The sequence below is a fragment of the Spinacia oleracea genome, chromosome 1 (assembly GCF_020520425.1).
Source record: "Spinacia oleracea cultivar Varoflay chromosome 1, BTI_SOV_V1, whole genome shotgun sequence".
In the NCBI taxonomy this organism is placed as follows: domain Eukaryota; kingdom Viridiplantae; phylum Streptophyta; class Magnoliopsida; order Caryophyllales; family Amaranthaceae; genus Spinacia; species Spinacia oleracea.
The window spans coordinates 92,216,310-92,233,438 of record NC_079487.1 but is presented as its reverse complement, the minus strand read 5'-3'; the positions used below and the strand labels follow the sequence as shown (position 1 = coordinate 92,233,438).

At 36.9% G+C, this 17,129-nt stretch overlaps 1 protein-coding gene across 2 annotated transcripts; it reads left to right on the top strand.

The window, feature by feature from the left end:
- Nucleotides 1-9,189: 9,189 nt before the first annotated feature.
- On the top strand, nt 9,190-16,650 carry LOC110805558 (F-box/LRR-repeat protein At3g26922). Of its 2 annotated transcripts, XM_022011176.2 has the most exons (6): nt 9,190-9,381; nt 10,581-10,686; nt 10,772-10,896; nt 14,903-15,765; nt 15,885-16,043; nt 16,144-16,650. In XM_022011176.2, the coding sequence occupies exons 4-6, from the start codon at nt 14,914-14,916 to the stop codon at nt 16,438-16,440; spliced, it is 1,308 nt and encodes a 435-aa protein (XP_021866868.1). In that variant the 5' UTR covers nt 9,190-9,381; nt 10,581-10,686; nt 10,772-10,896; nt 14,903-14,913; the 3' UTR covers nt 16,441-16,650. The 2 variants fall into 2 exon arrangements, with proteins under 2 accessions (XP_021866868.1, XP_021866867.1); XM_022011175.2 differs by lacking the exons at nt 9,190-9,381; nt 10,581-10,686; nt 10,772-10,896 and having other exon boundaries at nt 10,910-15,765.
- Nucleotides 16,651-17,129: the final 479 nt, after the last annotated feature.

Here is a 17,129-nt window from a genome sequence, read left to right as displayed (position 1 = left end):
GGTAGACTTGTCAAAAGGGTCACGTTATAAAAATTTGGTTCGATTTAATTCGGGTCGGTCACTTTTTTTGTTCGGGTTTTTTGTTCGGGTTTTTTTTTTTTTTTTTTTACATAGGCTTAACATACAAAATGAAAAAGTTCAATAGACTTATAACCTACATAATACATTACTAACTAAGACATCATTAAGGTCTTTAAAGACCATTACAAGTTTACAACTATTACAATCACACAAGTAAACAATATAAGCTTGAACTTTGAAGGTGAAGCTGACTTCTCTTGTTTCAACCCCTGACTATAAACGAAGTCTTGTTTACACAAGCTACATTTCACTATCATGCCAAGACTCCTTATATCCGTGATTTCTTTATAGAAGATGGCGTTAATGGTGGATCGACAACCACTAGGAGACTCCTTTGAGAACCTGTAAAACTTGCGGTAAAAGGGAAAGAACAAAAGAGAGACAATGCTTAGGTGTAGAGACCTTGTGCATTGCATACAAGCGTCTGAAAGAACAGCGTTTCGCATGCTATGAACCCCCCAAAAATGGGGAGTAACGTTCAAATAACTGATTTTGAAAGCGTCGAGAATAACACTCAACGCTAACCTAAAATGAAGATTAACAAAGAATAACCTCCACAACCTAACAATACCCAACACCAACACCCAAAAGACATTGAACCTTTCTCTCAACTAAAACTCCCCCCCTATTCAAACACCTGAGACACCAATCCCCAAATTCACACTCAAAGAAAATTAAATCCCCTAACACAAACACTACACAGTCACTAACTTCATTGACTGTTTCATCGTTTGGGAAAATAAACCACTGGAGAACTTCCCAAACACAACTAATCAGCCCACACTGTGAGCAATCACACGATGCTCGCACCATCTACAAATTGAAAAAAAACTTCTTAGTTTTCCCAATTGAACCCATAAACCATTGGAACATTCCACATCCAACAATCAATAAGAGTTAACACTAATAGTCACAAGAGAACCCCCAACAAAACCTATCCAAAACATCATTTTAAAACTGCAGTTGCTCATACCCAAAACAACACAACAAATAAACACAACAAACCAGAACATCAAAACCTAACAATTAAAACAAGATACCACTAACCCACGAACAGGGAGGAGAAACAGAGGAAACTGACAAGAACCTCAGGGACACGAAATTGGTCAACCTGTCTCCAAGTCTTTACCTTTACCGTTAAGATCGGCGTTTTTCGACACTTTTACCGGCGAGATTATCGGCGGCGACGTTTAGGATAGATCTGAATTAAGAACCAATGGTTGAAAATTCGAGCCAACAATCCTCCGACCCAAACGACGTGTGGATAAACTTTTCTTGTTTGACTGTCGACTCCGATGACTACAAAGCCCGGCGAGAAGAAAGGTAACTAAGAGAAGGGAAAAGATTTCCTTCAAATGAAACTTGGCTCCTTATTCTTCTTCTCCATCGGTGAAAACTAGCAGTCTACTACAAAACCCAAAAAAAATGAACGGAAGGAGCAGGCTCGCAGACAACCGTGAGCGAGCAACAGGCTCCGACCACCAGCGAGCCGCTCTTGGTGGAGGCAGTTAGGGTTTTGAAGGAGGGTTTTTTCTGGAGAGAAAAGTTAGAGAGAGAAAGAGGGTCACTTCAGAATTCCACGAGTAATGTGTTGATGAAATACTTGTTCAAGACCAAAACATTCGTGTTCGAGTCGATCCAACGGTCGAGAGATTTTTAAACGCGTATTATATTTGAGTAATTTTTTTTTACCACCTAAAAAAAAATTGACAAATTATTTTTTACTCCCTTCGTACTTTAAAAAGAGATACACTTTGACCGGCACACATTTTTAGAAGAGTGAGTTAAATTTATAAAAATAAGATGAAAGTGGGGTAATGGGTAAATTATTTATTATAGGTAAAAGATGATGTGAGTAAGTGTGGGGACCACAAGAAAGAAAAATCTATACTATATATTAAAAGGCGTTTCCAAAGAAGTTTATGTGCCACGTGGCGCTCTGCTTGTGATTATTTCATTTCACGTAATCTTCACATATTTAAAAATGTAGCATGTATAAGACTCGAACCCGCGACCTCACGTTTAAACACTAAAGTGTTTACCATCAAGCTATAACACATTGCATGCTATCATTGTAAAAAAAATATACTAATAAATGTAATAAAAAGGAACTGATTAATAATATTTTTAAATACGAAGTAAGAATAATATAAGTGTTACTAATGCAATAACCCGGGGCATCGCCCGGGCCTAAAAACTAGTTAATATATTAAACATGTCAAAAAAGGAAAGTGTATCTCTTTTTAAAATACGACCGTTTAAGGAAAGTGTATCTCTTTTTAAAATACGGAGGGAGTAGCACCTAAAAATATAAAAGTTGTTATTTACCACCTAAACATAAAATAATTTTTTTTTTTACCACCTCTTAACCAAAAAGATGGACAAAAACGTTACGCGGATCCATTTCAACGACTATATTTTTTTATTTCCTTCTCTTCTCCCACGATTTTCATGTATATAAGTTACCATTTTCCCTTATTTCTCATTAATTTACATAACGTTTTCGTCCTCTTGTATTTAAGAGGTGGTAAAAGACAATTTATATTTTATTTTTAGGTGATAAAAAACCATTTTTATTTTGTTTATGTGGTAAAAAACAATGTCAATTTTTTTAGGTGGTAAAAACAATATAATTAACCATTATATTTTCACTAATTTGTGTAATAAATATACAAAACATGCACACAATTTAACTCATACAAAGTTTACATGAGTCAAATTCAACCGTTAAATGACTTATAATACAAATAAAAATTGTATTACACTAAACAATAGTAACAACGTGTTTATTGTGTTTAAAATTTCTTATAATCTCATTTATTATTATAAATACAACGATTTTCAATCGGTCGGGTAAAAAAGGATTTTGGTCAGGTTTTGACCAATTATTTTTCGGGTTGTTCGGGTTCGGATAAAATCGAGTTACGAGCAACAAATTCTTGTTCAAGACCTTTGGGGTCGATTTTTGACAGATCTAATTAATGGTGAGTTGTGAATTTTATTTTTATTTTTATTTTTTTGAAGGTACGTAATTGTGAGTTATGAATAGGAACAACACCCAAAAAAATAGCGCCGGTTATTTTAAAGGAAAATGACGTGAAAATGAGTTAACAGGTAAAAGAAGGTGAAAAGAAGGGGGGAAAGCGACACGAGACAGTAAAAGCTAGTGTCCATAAGACAAAACACTAAGCGGGAAAAAAAAATTCTCCTCGAAATTAGGGGTGTTAAAAAATATCCGATCCGCACTACCCGACCCGTCGACCCGCTAACTTGGCACAAATAAAGCGGGTACTTTTCTTCTTTTTTCTATACAAGAAACGGGCCGGGTATCCAACCCGGAAAATAATCGAGTCAACGGGTCGGGGCATGATTCGAAACTTATACGAAGTCAGGTAAATATATTTAAAAAAAATAGAGAGAGAAAGTGAAGCGCATGTAGGTTTTAAATTGAAAATGTTTGAAATGAAAATGAAAAAAAATCAGTAAATAATAATAAAAAATATATATCTTTGAAAATAATAATAATAAAAAGTATTGTTGATGTTAGCAACCGCGTGGCTATTTGGGTGACATCAAAACGGTATTACGTAAAAGATTGCCTTATATAAAAGTTTGTATTTACCATTGAAGGGGCGTTTGGTTGGAGGTATTCAGGAAAGGAAAAGGGAATCAACACCTCATATTCCCTTTGTTGTTGTTTGTTTGTCCATTTCAATCATTCCCTTTACCCCTCTCATTCCCCAACTTCCCTCTAATTTATTCGTAATTCAACAAATTAATTATAATTACAAATTAGGTTGCATAGTTAACAAGTTTAGACCTTAAAATTGTTAAACATATGTAGTAGGTCAATTATAAGCTCAAGATTTACATACAAGATTTGCAAATATTTAATTATTATCATAAAAATTACAAATTTTGCATTCGAAAAACTAAAACCTCAGAAAATTCATAGTTAGGTTTCGAATTTGGGGATTCTGGGTTCGACCGTAAATCTTTGATTTTGACAAAATTTAAAACGTCGTTTACATGCGGATTCTGATCATTATTGACAAAACTACCAAAAATCCTACGAACATATAATTAAATAATCGCATGAATTTGCAATTAATTACACCTAGGAAATTAATTCACCGTTTTAATTCTTTGCAAATTTATAAAATTTAATCCACGTTAACAATAAGTTATTATGAAATTAATTAGAGGCTCGTGATACCACTGTAAAGTTATGAACAATATAGTCCATGCGGAAAAACCATAAAGCCAGGAATCCAAATTAATTGCCACGTAATCATTAGCATAATTAGGATACATACAATGTGATGTGTGCCTTCCCTAGATGCTCCGAACCGAACAAGAACAAGTCTAGAGCTCCAAATGTCGCCCCTCCGTAGATAGTCCACAATACGTTCAAATTCGCCTTAGGTTCAACCAACTAGGATATTCTCTAAGGTTTATGCACTCAAGAAACTCACAAAGGTGATAGGAAAATATTAAACTCTCCCTTGAATTTAATGTATTGTGTATGTTATGTGTTCTATAAATTGTGATCATGACACATATTTATAGGGTGGAAATAGGGAACTATAATCATACTAGGAATCAAATAACTAAACCCATTAGGATTCTAGTTAATTATTATTATTATAACTCTAAGGATAATCAAACACTAAGTATTTAGATCTATCCTAGAAATATAATTATTGTAGGATTAGGAAAACAATAGCTTGAGGCCCAAGCTACTTGCCGCGTAAGTAGAATTGGCGCTTAGACTTGCTTAGCGCACAAGCCAAGCAATCGGACCGGCCAAGCCCTTGCAGCACGTGGCATAAGGCCCACGCTGCTGCTTGTGGCTTGACACCCAAGCTCACAGCATGCTGCCCATTGCTGGGCGCTGCTGCGCTTGCTTGGCCCATACGCGATGCTCAGTTCGGGCTTGCTCGGCGCTGGGCCTGGCTTGCGCTGGGCCTTGCGTCTCGCAGGCTCGCTCGTCGTGGTTCTGATTCGTTTTCCGATTCCGGAATTTATTCCCGATTCTAACAGTATTTACGTTTCCGATAATATTTCCTATTCCGACAATATTTTTCGATTTCGACAATATTTCCGTTTCTGATAATATTTCCGATTTCGGCAATATTTCTATTTCCGATACGAACCATATTTCCGTTTCCGGCAATATATTCGACTTGGATAATATTTACATTTCCGTAATGAACCATATTTCCGTTTCCGACAATATCTTCATTTCCGGAATATATTTTCTTTGCCTTTTGACGATTTCAGCTCCCACAGGAACCGAGATCCATCATTTCCGAATGACCATAAATAGAGTACTTAATGAATATTATATTCACTTAAATACTTTATCCATTCACACACTATTTGTGTGACCCTACAGGTTCAGTCATGAGTAAGTTGTGGATTAATATTATTAATTCCACTTGAATTGAAGCGACCTTTAGCTAAGCATTCAGATCACTTGATCTCACAGAATTATTAACTTGTTAATTAATACTGAACCGCATTTATTAGACTTAGTGTTAAATGCATTAAATGCAAACTTCGACCAAGGGCATTATTTCCTTCACCAATGCCTCAGCTATGTTCTGCAATTTAATGAATGATATGCTTCATAAGTATCTTGATTGTTTTTGTATTATTTATCTTGATAACATTGTAGTATACTCAAACAATTTGGATGATCATGTGGAACATCTAAGGTTGGTTTTCGAATAATTACAAAAGTACCAACTGTATGTGAAAAAGGAATAATGTGAGTTCGCCCGAACATAGATAACTTTCCTTGATCACAAAATCAGTAAGGGTAAATTTCGGATGGATGAGTCTAAGGTGAAGGTGATTGTCAATTGGGAACAAACCAAGTCTGTTCCCGAGATACAATCCTTTCGGGGGTTAGAGAATTATTATCGAAAATTTATTCAAGGCTATTCAATACAAAGTATCGTCGTTTACGTATCTTTTAAACAAAAGACAAGGGTGGGTCTGGTCCGATCAATGCCAATCTGCCTCTGAAAACCTAAACGCGAGATCTCATCCGAACTAGTGTTGAAGCTTTCGGAGTTCGATAACAGGGATAACCCTTGGTGAGGTTCTTGTGCAAGACGGACGACCGTCGGCTTTTGAGGGACGAAAGCTCAAAGAGGCGGAAGAGAGATACTCGACACATGAGAAATATATGTTGGCATTTTTTCATTGCTTTCGTACTTGGAGACACTATTTGTCGAGAACCAAGTTTACGGTACTGACCAATAATGTCGCTAACACATTCTTATAGTCACATAAGACGTTTTCGCCTAAGCAGGCCCGTTGGACAGAATTCTAGGAGATATACGACGCGTGGCAGCATAAGCCTGGTAGACACAACCAAATGCCTGATGCGTTGAGTAGGAATACTCAAGAATTGTTTGTATCGCTTGTGATGGTGGAATCAGAATTTACAAAGCGTGTGTAAGAGGAATGCAAAGACCATCCAGAATATGTCCGATTGTGTGAGCAAGTAAAGGAAGGTACTGTTTGTAGATATTGGATAGAGATCAGGTTGCTGTTGGCACAAGTAGGACAATTATATGTCCCTTCCGGCAAGTTCTGTGAAGAATTATTGAGATCGGTGCATGATTATGCATGAGCTAGTCAGTGTGGTCCGGAAAGGGCTTAAGCTTTGTTGGAAAGGAGTTACTTTTGGCTTAACATGAAAGCTGAAGTTGAAGCTATGTCAACTCGTGCCATGTGTGTCAGTTGGATAAGACTGAGTGTCGGAGGGAAGCATGGCTTCTTCAACCATTGTCTATTGCTGAGAAACCGCGGGTTTCAGTTTTGATGGATTTCATTTCTAAGTTTCCTTATGTGAATGGGCCACGTTCGGCAATGGTGGTGGTTGATTGTTTTTCTAAGTATGATGTGTTTATTCCAGCACTCAATGCATATCCAACGGAAGAGGTGGCAAAATTATTTCTAGACTATGTAGTTAAATATTTTGGGCTGACCAAGGACATCATAAGCGACTGAGACCAGGTTCACCGAGCAGATTTGGACAGCCTTGTTCAACGTGTTGGGTTCGGTTCTGAATTTTTCTACAGCAAATCATTCTCAAACAGACGGAAAGACGGAGCGAATGACTTACTTGAGGAGTATCTACGCCATTATGTGACCTCTTCTCAGAAAATTTCTTGGAACTCCTAGACACGGCTCAGTTCTGTTACAACTTGCATAAGAGTCAAGCAGAACAGGGATGTGGGCTGCCCAACAACACATCGATTTGCTTTCAGTCATCAAGAGTTGATGGACCCAACGCAAGATAGCTTAGAGAAGGCATCTCATCGTACGAAGAAATATGCTGACAAGGCTAGGCGTCCTTTGGAGTTCAGCGTTGGGGATAAAGTGTTGTTGAAACTTACACCGCAGATTTAGAAGAAGATCAGTACCAAGACGACGCAAAGGCCCCAGTTTCCAAGGTACGATAGTCCATTTGACGTCGTTCAGAAGGTTGGTGCAGTTGCCTATCGATTAAGTCTGCAGAAAGGTTGAAGGTACATCCTACTTTTCACGTCACTTACTTAAACCCATATCATGAGGATGTGAAGGGCATATGCGTCCAATTACCAGGAGGAATCCTCCAATGATAAGAAAATAGTTCACTAAGAGTGTGGAGAAAATTCTTGATCGACGCATGTTGGGGAAGAGTAAAAAGAATCGTCGTATTGAGTATCTGGTTCATTGGAAGGGTTATCCCGAGGCAGAGGTTTCGTGGAAACGTGACACTACCTTGTGGAAATTCGAAACTCAAGTTGAAGACTATCTGATGAGGACGCCAACCTGTTCAAGTAGGGGTGATTTGTGAGACCCCTTTGTGCCCAAGGCGGTCATGGCGTGCATTTGTCTAAAGCATGCCTCATTATTTCCTCGAAGCAATGAGAGGCAAGTCGATTTATTATTGTTTGGTTGCTTTGTGTGTGCTAATAAAATTGGTTGCAACTTTATGTTAGCTTGCATTGACTCTATGGTGCGCTGAGCTACTTGTATGGCGAGATGGTGCAGCTCGACGATGCGCTAGCGAGCTCAAAGATGTGTTGCGAGCTCCCTCAAGCTGGTCGAGGTGTTGTGCACTAAGCTACGAGATAGTGAGCAACTCCCTGTGGACTGGTGTAGCTCCATAGCTATCTAGTGGATGGGCAGCTGGAGACAGTCGACGAGCTGGACTAGAGTTGTTATGCGAGTGTGCGAACTAGCTAGCTGGGCGACTGAGTTGCTAGCTAGACAGTGTGGACAGTCCATGCGATTGGTGGGCGCGCGCACTTGCTCAACGGTTGGCGAACAGACGCAATACAGTTTGCGACGGTTGCAACGTTTGCAGTTTAAATGAGGCGTCGATTCAGCGAGCGGTTGGAATTAAAGGATAAGATGGCCACGCTATACTAGGCGGTTGTATTGCTTAATTAAACACACAATAGGCTGTAGTTTTGGATTTTGTTACTGTTGCCCATAAGAGGGGGTTTGTCTCTCTCATGCGCCTATAAATATATGACCTAGGGGATTTGTCCAACGTATCTGATTCCTTGGTTAAGCTGATATGCTGCCGAAATCTCTCCATAAAAATATGTATGTTGTTGTCTTATGAAATAAAGTGCTAGTCCACCAAATATTCTAAGTGTTTATACTTTTACAATTCCGCAAGAGTATCTGAGGGTCTAAATATCCTCCTTAGTCATTAGAGTAGGCTGATCTAGAGAGCGTGTTCTACAGCCGCACAACGTAAAAAGTTCAAGCTGTGAAATCATGAGTCCACAACCCGTGAATAGCTTTCCCACTTTATGCAAATTTCGAGCAAAAAATTCATTTTGAGGCCGGTGGTTAGTTTTTTTTTTTTGGTTATACTACGAGGAGTTCCCACCGTCTTCGGCGAGGTAATCTCCCGTGGCAGTTTGCATGGGTACCTCGATAGGCAACATCCCTCCCGGTTAAGATTTTTTCCATTCCCAAGCTCTCGAACCCGAGACTATGGTTAAGGAGCAAGAGGCCCCTTAACCACTCATGCCAACCTCAATTGGTTTGAAGCCGGTGGTTAGTTCCACTCGAGTATCATTCAAGTCATACAGGTCGGATAAATTTTGCAAATCCCGACTATAGACAGATCGTGAAATGAGAGGCTTAACAAGAGAAACATATAGGAAGGACCAACCTTCAAAGAACCAATGTGGCAATGGCAGAGGTGCGGACAGTGGGTTGTTCACCAAGCCGGCGTTATTCTCCGGCAACATATTACGCCGGAGACCGATTTCGACGGTATAATTTTCTTCTCTTTATTACCTTTTGAGACTTCATCGATACAAATAGTAACATTTATGTCATTTTTGTTGCTCATGATCGGAATTTAAAACTACTATTACTAATCGCTCCTTTTATTGTTAGTGATTTATTATATACCAATCAAGCTTTGTATATATATTACTTCTATATATATTATTGATTTTTGGTGATAGCTAAAGAATTGTATTCTGAAATTCTGGTTTTTTAGAGGATTTTGAAGTATTATTTAATTGGAGAAGAAATCCATTGGACTTTCTTGATCTTAGTAGAATATTTCAATAAAATTTAATATTTCTGTTTGATTTTTCTGACTGTGAGAGATGCAGAAATCTAGACTTTTGGTTTTTTCCTGAAAATAATAGGTTGGTGTAAATTGGATTTGAAAGTGCTCATTTTTCTTTGTTTGCTCATGACTTCTGCTTCAGGTTGAATTTTTGATGTGATTTGGATTTGGGCATTGCATTTTGCATAAATTTATCCACTATATTCCTTATAAAAAGCTCTTGTTTTCAGTTGGAATTTCAAGATTAAATTCAATTCTTTTATTCCATTTATTATGAATTTGGTATTATATTGCATCGACCCAAATCAAGGCTAGAGTTTTTGTTCATATTGCTATAGAAAGTCAGTATAGCAGGAGTTCTATGATTTTCTAGTGTCTTTTCAGTTGTTTCGTGGTTTCTCAGAGATCATAGGTGAGGTGAGGCGAGATACAAATAACGCTCCAGTATTCTTCTTTATAAGTGGAGACTTCATATCTCTATTATAGATTGAAAGCAAGAAAATTATTGGCCGTACTAACTACTAACCCAAAAAGCTAGACATTTATCAGTTGTGATACAAAATCTTTATAACTGTGAAAATTCCCCCCCTGTTGTATGTACCTTCAAAGAGGGTAGCCCTAGCTTGCAACTTGGTGGGGGCTCTAACTTCTCACGCTATGTTATATACTTCTGTTTGAATCAGTGAACGATGTATATAGTTGTGGTCTAGTTCTTAAGTACTCAGATTTTGCCCCAGTCTCGTATCTCGTTTATCTGCCCTTTCGTTTCTCGTTACAATTTCTTCTCTTTAAAAAAACAGTGAGGTAAATTGCCAACTACATAGACCATATAATCCTACTGATAGATTTTTTTTCCCCAATTAACGCTGCTGCTGGTCGATCATTTTTACAGTTTGAAGAATAAATTACGGGGATAAAACATGGCTTACCCAGAAGGGACCATGAATTTCATCTGTCTTCATTCAAGCTTCTCAAGTTTAAAAGCATCTTTTATTTTGGTGAGTTAGTTTTAGTACATATTTCTATGTGATAACATTGGCTCAAGTGCCCAACGCCTTTAACCATTGATGTGCAATGTTTTAGGTGTACGGTTTAGGTAGAAATCAATGTTTCAAGGAGATTTGGGATAATGAATTACCAGGTGGAAACTTCTTTACTTGTCCGGAAGTCAAAATGATGAGAGTTGCACTTTTTCAAGCGCTGGAATGGTAAGATACTTACATTAATCTAACTGCTGTTTCTATTTTTTTTTTTCATCATCATTTAAAACGCCGTTATACCTAACCATCCAATATTGTTATTAACTAATGAAAATTTCCGGTTTAGGATCCCACTCAAGTACTCAACCTATTAGGAAACATGTGATAGGACATAGGTCTACGGCAGTCGTGCAGCCACCATCTTACCTGATGAAAAAAGAAAAAAAAAAAATGTTTGTTACACATGGCATACTGTCTGATAATTTTTTTTTCCTGTCAGTAAATTCTCTGACAAGGTTATAGAATCCATGCTTTAAGTTTCTCTATAGGAATCCTACTTTATACTTTTGTAGTAAGACTTACCCTAGTTCGTTCTAAGTTAACTGCAATACTAATCCTTCATATCTGCATGACATATTGTTATGGTTAAAAGTTGATTAACAATTACTTTAGAACGACAAAGAGAAACCAATCAGTAATTCCATATTCGAAAGGATTTTTTGTCAGATGTCAAATTTAAAACACAAAAATGAAACTTTAAAAGGTGCAAATTTAGACAACACTGAGAAATGCTTCAATGATATGTGTCTGAAATTATAGCCTAACATGTGGATAGTTATTTTTTTTTTAATGCCTCGTCTCCCCACTTATTCTCTTTCATTCTGGACTCCCTCGTAATATGAGAACGAAACGATTCACAGCTCCATTTTTGGCTTCAGAGTTGGTGATCAAATGGAGCATCTATGTCATAATACAGTCACAGTTTTTACCCTTTTCATTTATTTATTTTACTTTGGTGGTGACTTTATTTTGGAGGGGGGACTTAATGGCCTGTGCTTACATGGAAGCCTATTGTAAATCAAACACGATTTTTTTCCTTATCTGATTGATTACTTTCCTAATCTTCTTCATTTTTTTAATAGTATTATTACAATCTTATAAAAAGCCTTCTTACATTTTCTATTAATTAGCCTTTAAACTTTCATCTCTCTTTGTATAATCAAAAGATTAAAAACTTTCATCTCTCTTTGGCATAATTTTTGGTGCATGGTGGTGATACTGACAAAGGCTGTCTCTTGGTATATATCTGTCAATCTGTCATTGTATGATATTTCTTTTCTCTTTTTGAATTGATTTTACTTAGCAGATTTAAATTGTTGATTTTAGCATGATTAGTGTCGTGTAGTGTGATGGTGCATTTTCATTTACATAGGACATGGGAATTTTGAGGATCATTATAACTTACTAAGATCTAAAATGGATGCACAAGCTGTAATTGATCGTTTCAAATGATTTCTTGTTTTGTGTTATGGTTTTTGAATTTGATTTTGGATTGAACTGTTGGCACATGAACAAAAAGATTTGTCCGGATAATATTGTCATCTTTGTGAAGCTTCCCCCTTTTCTTTCTTATTGTTCCTGAATTCAGATTATTTAATTTGCCAAGTCTAATACTTATTTTCTTGTTGCTCATGACTTTGTGAGAGAGGAACCTTTGACACTTCTCGTGGCCTTAGATCTTTAATAAAAGGACTTTTTGTACCCTCAACTGTGTTATGCTGCTAGTTTGCAAATATGTAGACACACTTAAAATATATCACGGATGTGAGTGTTTTGGTTTCAAAATGGCAAAAGTCGATTCTTTTCATATGAGATGTTTATAATTTTATAAAATGTAGAATAAGTGTTCAGTGTTCTTATGCTATATGTATCTCTTAACTAATTGACCAGACACTCTTGACCTTCAAGAGATGTTCTTGCTTTACAAATTACAATTAATCTGTATTTTTTTTCCAATCTGAGCTCTTCAATAGGGTTATTAGTTTAAAAATTTTCTATGAAGTTAAATAAAGATAAGATCTAGATCATTGATTAGCAGAAATTGGGTGGCAAAAAACACAATGTAGTTGCTTTGGCTCAGCCATTTATCCTCGCTATGATATCTGATATCCTCATTTATGTCTTCTCTGAATGATCTAGATAAGATACATTTCAGACACACATACAGACTGCCATTAAGAATATTCTATGACAGAATCTTGACTTTATGTCATCCATGTTCTGTGTCTCTTAAGGGTCTCAGCTATCATTCAAATCTTGACCTGCTTAACTTGATGTTCATCAACTTAGAGTGCCATTTCATTTAGTTTTGACACTCTTTAATCCCCATAGCACTCTAGAAATGACTGTCTTTTATTATCCACCGTAAGCAAAGAGATAACGAGGCAAGGATGATGTGATAGGTTCTGTCTTCCCTGCTGGGTGTGAACTGTGCAGCATGAGGTTCAAGATGTAGGATAGTTAAAGGAATGAACCATAGCCAAGAGGAGGCTTGTGGGTGTGTTTTGGGGGATGAGTGGCACGACAGTGCAGTGGCATGGCACTGTCATGCCCTCCTTTGCCTCTTATGTACAAACCCCCATATATCGGCTGCACTAGAAAGGCCATGCAGGTTGTGCCCTCGTGATTTTGAATTTGTGACTGGCACACCCAGTGACTGACCTAATAGTTGTCTCCTAATTAATGTCTGGTAGACCTAAGCTTCATTGGGACGTTAATTTTTTTTACTTCTTATTTTTCAATGTAGATTGTGTGTTAAAAAGAGATAGTCTTAGGCCATTGTAATCTCACTTGTTGAGATATAGAGAGGTTTTTGAGTCTTTTCAGTATCATCAAAGTCTTAACGCATGATTGTTGTGAATTTCTTCCAGTTTAGGGGTTTCCATTTATATCTGTTTATTCCTTCAAAATTGGTTCTGGTGTTAATTTTCGGGTTGTTATTATTGTTATTGGACTTGATAGTTAATTAGTGCTTGTGTGAGTTCAATCAACCTATTTGTTTGCTTGGAATCATTGTAACTGACCTTTTGTAGATTGACATAAGCTGTATGAATAGTTCTCATTCTTAGAACTCTGCATCATAATTAGATGTCAATAATTATTGGCAAGAAACAATTGTTCTTAAAGTTTGACCTTTTGCGTTCTTTACATCCTCTTGGAACCATTTTCATCATAATCCAGATTTTTTTTTACCAGGGTTATATAAGCAATAGAATCACATTACCATTGGCCACAGGGCATTTCTTAGCCTTTTTATGCTCCGGTTTAACAATCTCCTTCTCTTCATTTTTCCACTAGACAACCTGGTGGGTCCAACCCTCCCTCAGTCCCTCCCTTCTTGTGCAACTCTAGAAACTGGATCTAGTTTCCTTATGATGGCCAGGATATTCCTTAAGGCAAATGTTGTTTCCAGTCTCATCAAAGAGCTTATACAGACACAAATTTATCACCATCCCTAATATATCTCGGATCTTACTCCCGTCCTTTCCCCCACTTGCCAGCTTAAACGCACTTGCCTAGTACTCATGTCGCTGCTATATGTGGCTTAAGGTTGTTTCTGGAGCATAAGTCATAATGCCCTTTGAAGCATCTCTACACCTCAAAACCTCATGTCATCTGGAGCCATGTTTTCAGCAGTAAGCATTATTTATTCTTTGTTCTTCAGAGGTGATAGTTGATAACTTTTCCTTATTGAGTAGATATATTTTTCGCTTCTGGAAATATTGCAATAGGACGTTGCCGGTCAGTTGAAACTTGAAAGTCCATTGAAATTGTTGCTACTGGCGTAATAAAGTAACTCTTCCGCTCTGCACCAACTCTAGCTATCTTTCTGCGTAAATTTATGATTATGCATTTATTAAATTATTTGTTAGTAAATTAAACATGGCATAATATTTTTACAAAACGAGTAAAGAAATGTCTTTTACTCCGTATATCAAGAGGTTTATACTATATCATATCTACCTTATTTACTCCACATTGTGACACGAATTTGCTGTCATTTGATGTGACTGTTTCCTTTTCTTTGCTTCACCTTCTCACACGGAGTTTTAAGAAAATATAATTTTGCAGCATTGGAACATCTTTTCAGATTGCGACTTGTTTTTCTTGTAAATATAGAAACAGAATCGTAGGAAATTTGACCAATTCATGTTTCCTAAATTGATGTACCCAGTGAGCAAGAATATGGCAGGCATGAGTGATGTATTGAGTTCAGGAGAAGAGGATCCATCTGAGTTGAATGTGGATAGGATAAGTTCTCTTCCATGGAATGTCCTTGACATTATTCTAGGGGAGGTGTCAATAATTGAGGCTGCCAGGACGAGTGTTTTGGCAAAGGATTGGCAATATAAATGGCTATCCATCTCTAACCTTCACGTGGATTATGGTGCCACAGCTAGTGCCCTTAATAAGGGGAATATTGAATGGGAAAAATTTGCAAGTATTATTAACAGATTCCTACTCCATCACAGCTGTACAATCAGGAAATTTTACCTGAGTGCATTTTGTAAGCCACATTATCCTGATATGTATCCATGGATTCAGTATTTGTCCACTCAAGAGGTTGAGGTATTGTTTCTTCAAGAACTTGGCCCTCAACAACTGTTTGAGGTTCCCTCAAATCTCTTCTCTTTTAAGAAGCTACGTCGTCTGTACCTTGGAAATTGTGTTCTGAAATTGCCATCTAATTTTGGTGGATTAATCTCTCTTCGTGAAATATCCTTCTCCAATGTTTTAATCAGTGATGACGATCTTCACCGTATGCTTCGTGCTTATCCTCTGGTGGAGAAGTTAGTGTTGTCAAGGATGCCTGGGATACAGCATTTGAGAATTTATGGACCAAGATTGACTATGTTAGTCATAGACACAAATATTGAGGATATTGTTATTGAAGAGGGTGCTGCATGTTTGGCTTCAGTTTGTATTAGGAATGCCTTATGCAATGACAGGATGATTCGCAACTGGCAGAGCGTTATTCGTTGCTTACATGGTTTGAAAGCCCTTGAAAGCTTGGTTTTATTTGGAGATTTTATCAAGGTAATTTCATATTCCATCTCTTATTTTTAACTCGTGTGATTTATAGAAACAGTCTCCACGTTTAGTTGTGACTTTAAATGTTATTTCTCTCTAAACTTTTAACGGATTATTTTTCTTAGGTTTGGGCTGATGATTATAATCTCGAAACTTTTCCATTGAGGAATGGTACTATGACGCATCTTTCCCTTCGCGACGTGGCACTCGACGCTGTTGAAGTGCTCAAGATTTGCCTTTCTTTATTAAGAACTTGTCCGAATGTCAAATCCTTCAACATTACGGTATGTGAGTTTCCCTTTTTCCACTTCCATCGTATTACTAGATTCGTTGTTAGTACTAACTAGTTTAGGGTGTGACTTTTCATCTTCTTGTATGGTATAGATCAAAGCAGCAAAAGGTCAAAAGCTGTTCACACAGTTTTTAAAGGAAAACCATGGAAAGTTCTCCTTTCCTGTGCTGAATTCAATATCAGTGACATGTCCTTCTGGGAATTCCATGGAGTGTACTATGACCTTGATCGAATTTCTTTGTGCTAATTCTCCAAATATCAAGGTTGTAAGCGTTACAAAGGGAGGGAAGCGTGATATGAATACTAGCAGGGTTTCTAGGATGCTGTCGCGGTTAAGGAAAATTTGTCCTGACGCTTCAGTTAAGTATACCTATAATAGCCTACTATAGTATAGGTTATTATTACCATGTTCAGGCGAACTTCAAGACTCACTTTCATCTGTTGCTTTTGCTTTTGTGCTATTCCATTGTTGTAATAATTCTGTAGTGCTATGTACTAGTACTACTCCGTACTTTATAAGTTTTAACTTATATACTCCGGGAATAAGGTTACTTGTTTGTTAATCAAGGAGTTTATGTGCATTTGCCCATTAGATCATACATGATACATCTACTCATTTAGTTGATATGTTATTGCCTTAATTATGTTTCAATATAGCTACTACTTATTTTATGTGTTATTCCTTTATTTGTACAACTTCCATATGAACTCTCGATGTTGCATACGGAGTACTGAGTATTAATTAAGGGTTCTAACTAAGATTTAGAATAACAAGTTGTTTTATACTCCCTCCGAATCTAAATGTTATTCCCGTTTCCTTTTTTAGTGTCCCAAAATAATCTTCCCATTTCTTTTATTTCCTTTTTAATCTCTTCCTTGTGATTTTAACTTTGTAATTCTATTGGTTTATCAATAAAAAACCTTGTAGTCTCATTGGTTGGTTTAAGTTTGGATGGATTAATGAGTTGGCATTTTTATTCCTTAAATTCTATTGGTTCAACTATTTTGTTTTCTTGTGAAAATGGAATAAAAAAGCAACAATTCCTCATAAAACTACATTAATAATAGTTAATCTTAT

What these genes read in the sequence shown, in the direction of transcription:
- LOC110805558 (XM_022011175.2), top strand. Translation starts at nt 14,878, where the DNA reads ATGTTTCCTAAATTGATGTACCCAGTGAGCAAGAATATGGCAGGCATG. An exon ending in TATTTGGAGATTTTATCAAG is followed by an intron (nt 15,766 to 15,884) that starts GTAATTTCATAT and finishes TATTTTTCTTAG; the next exon opens with GTTTGGGCTGATGATTATAA. An exon ending in TCAAATCCTTCAACATTACG is followed by an intron (nt 16,044 to 16,143) that starts GTATGTGAGTTT and finishes TGTATGGTATAG; the next exon opens with ATCAAAGCAGCAAAAGGTCA.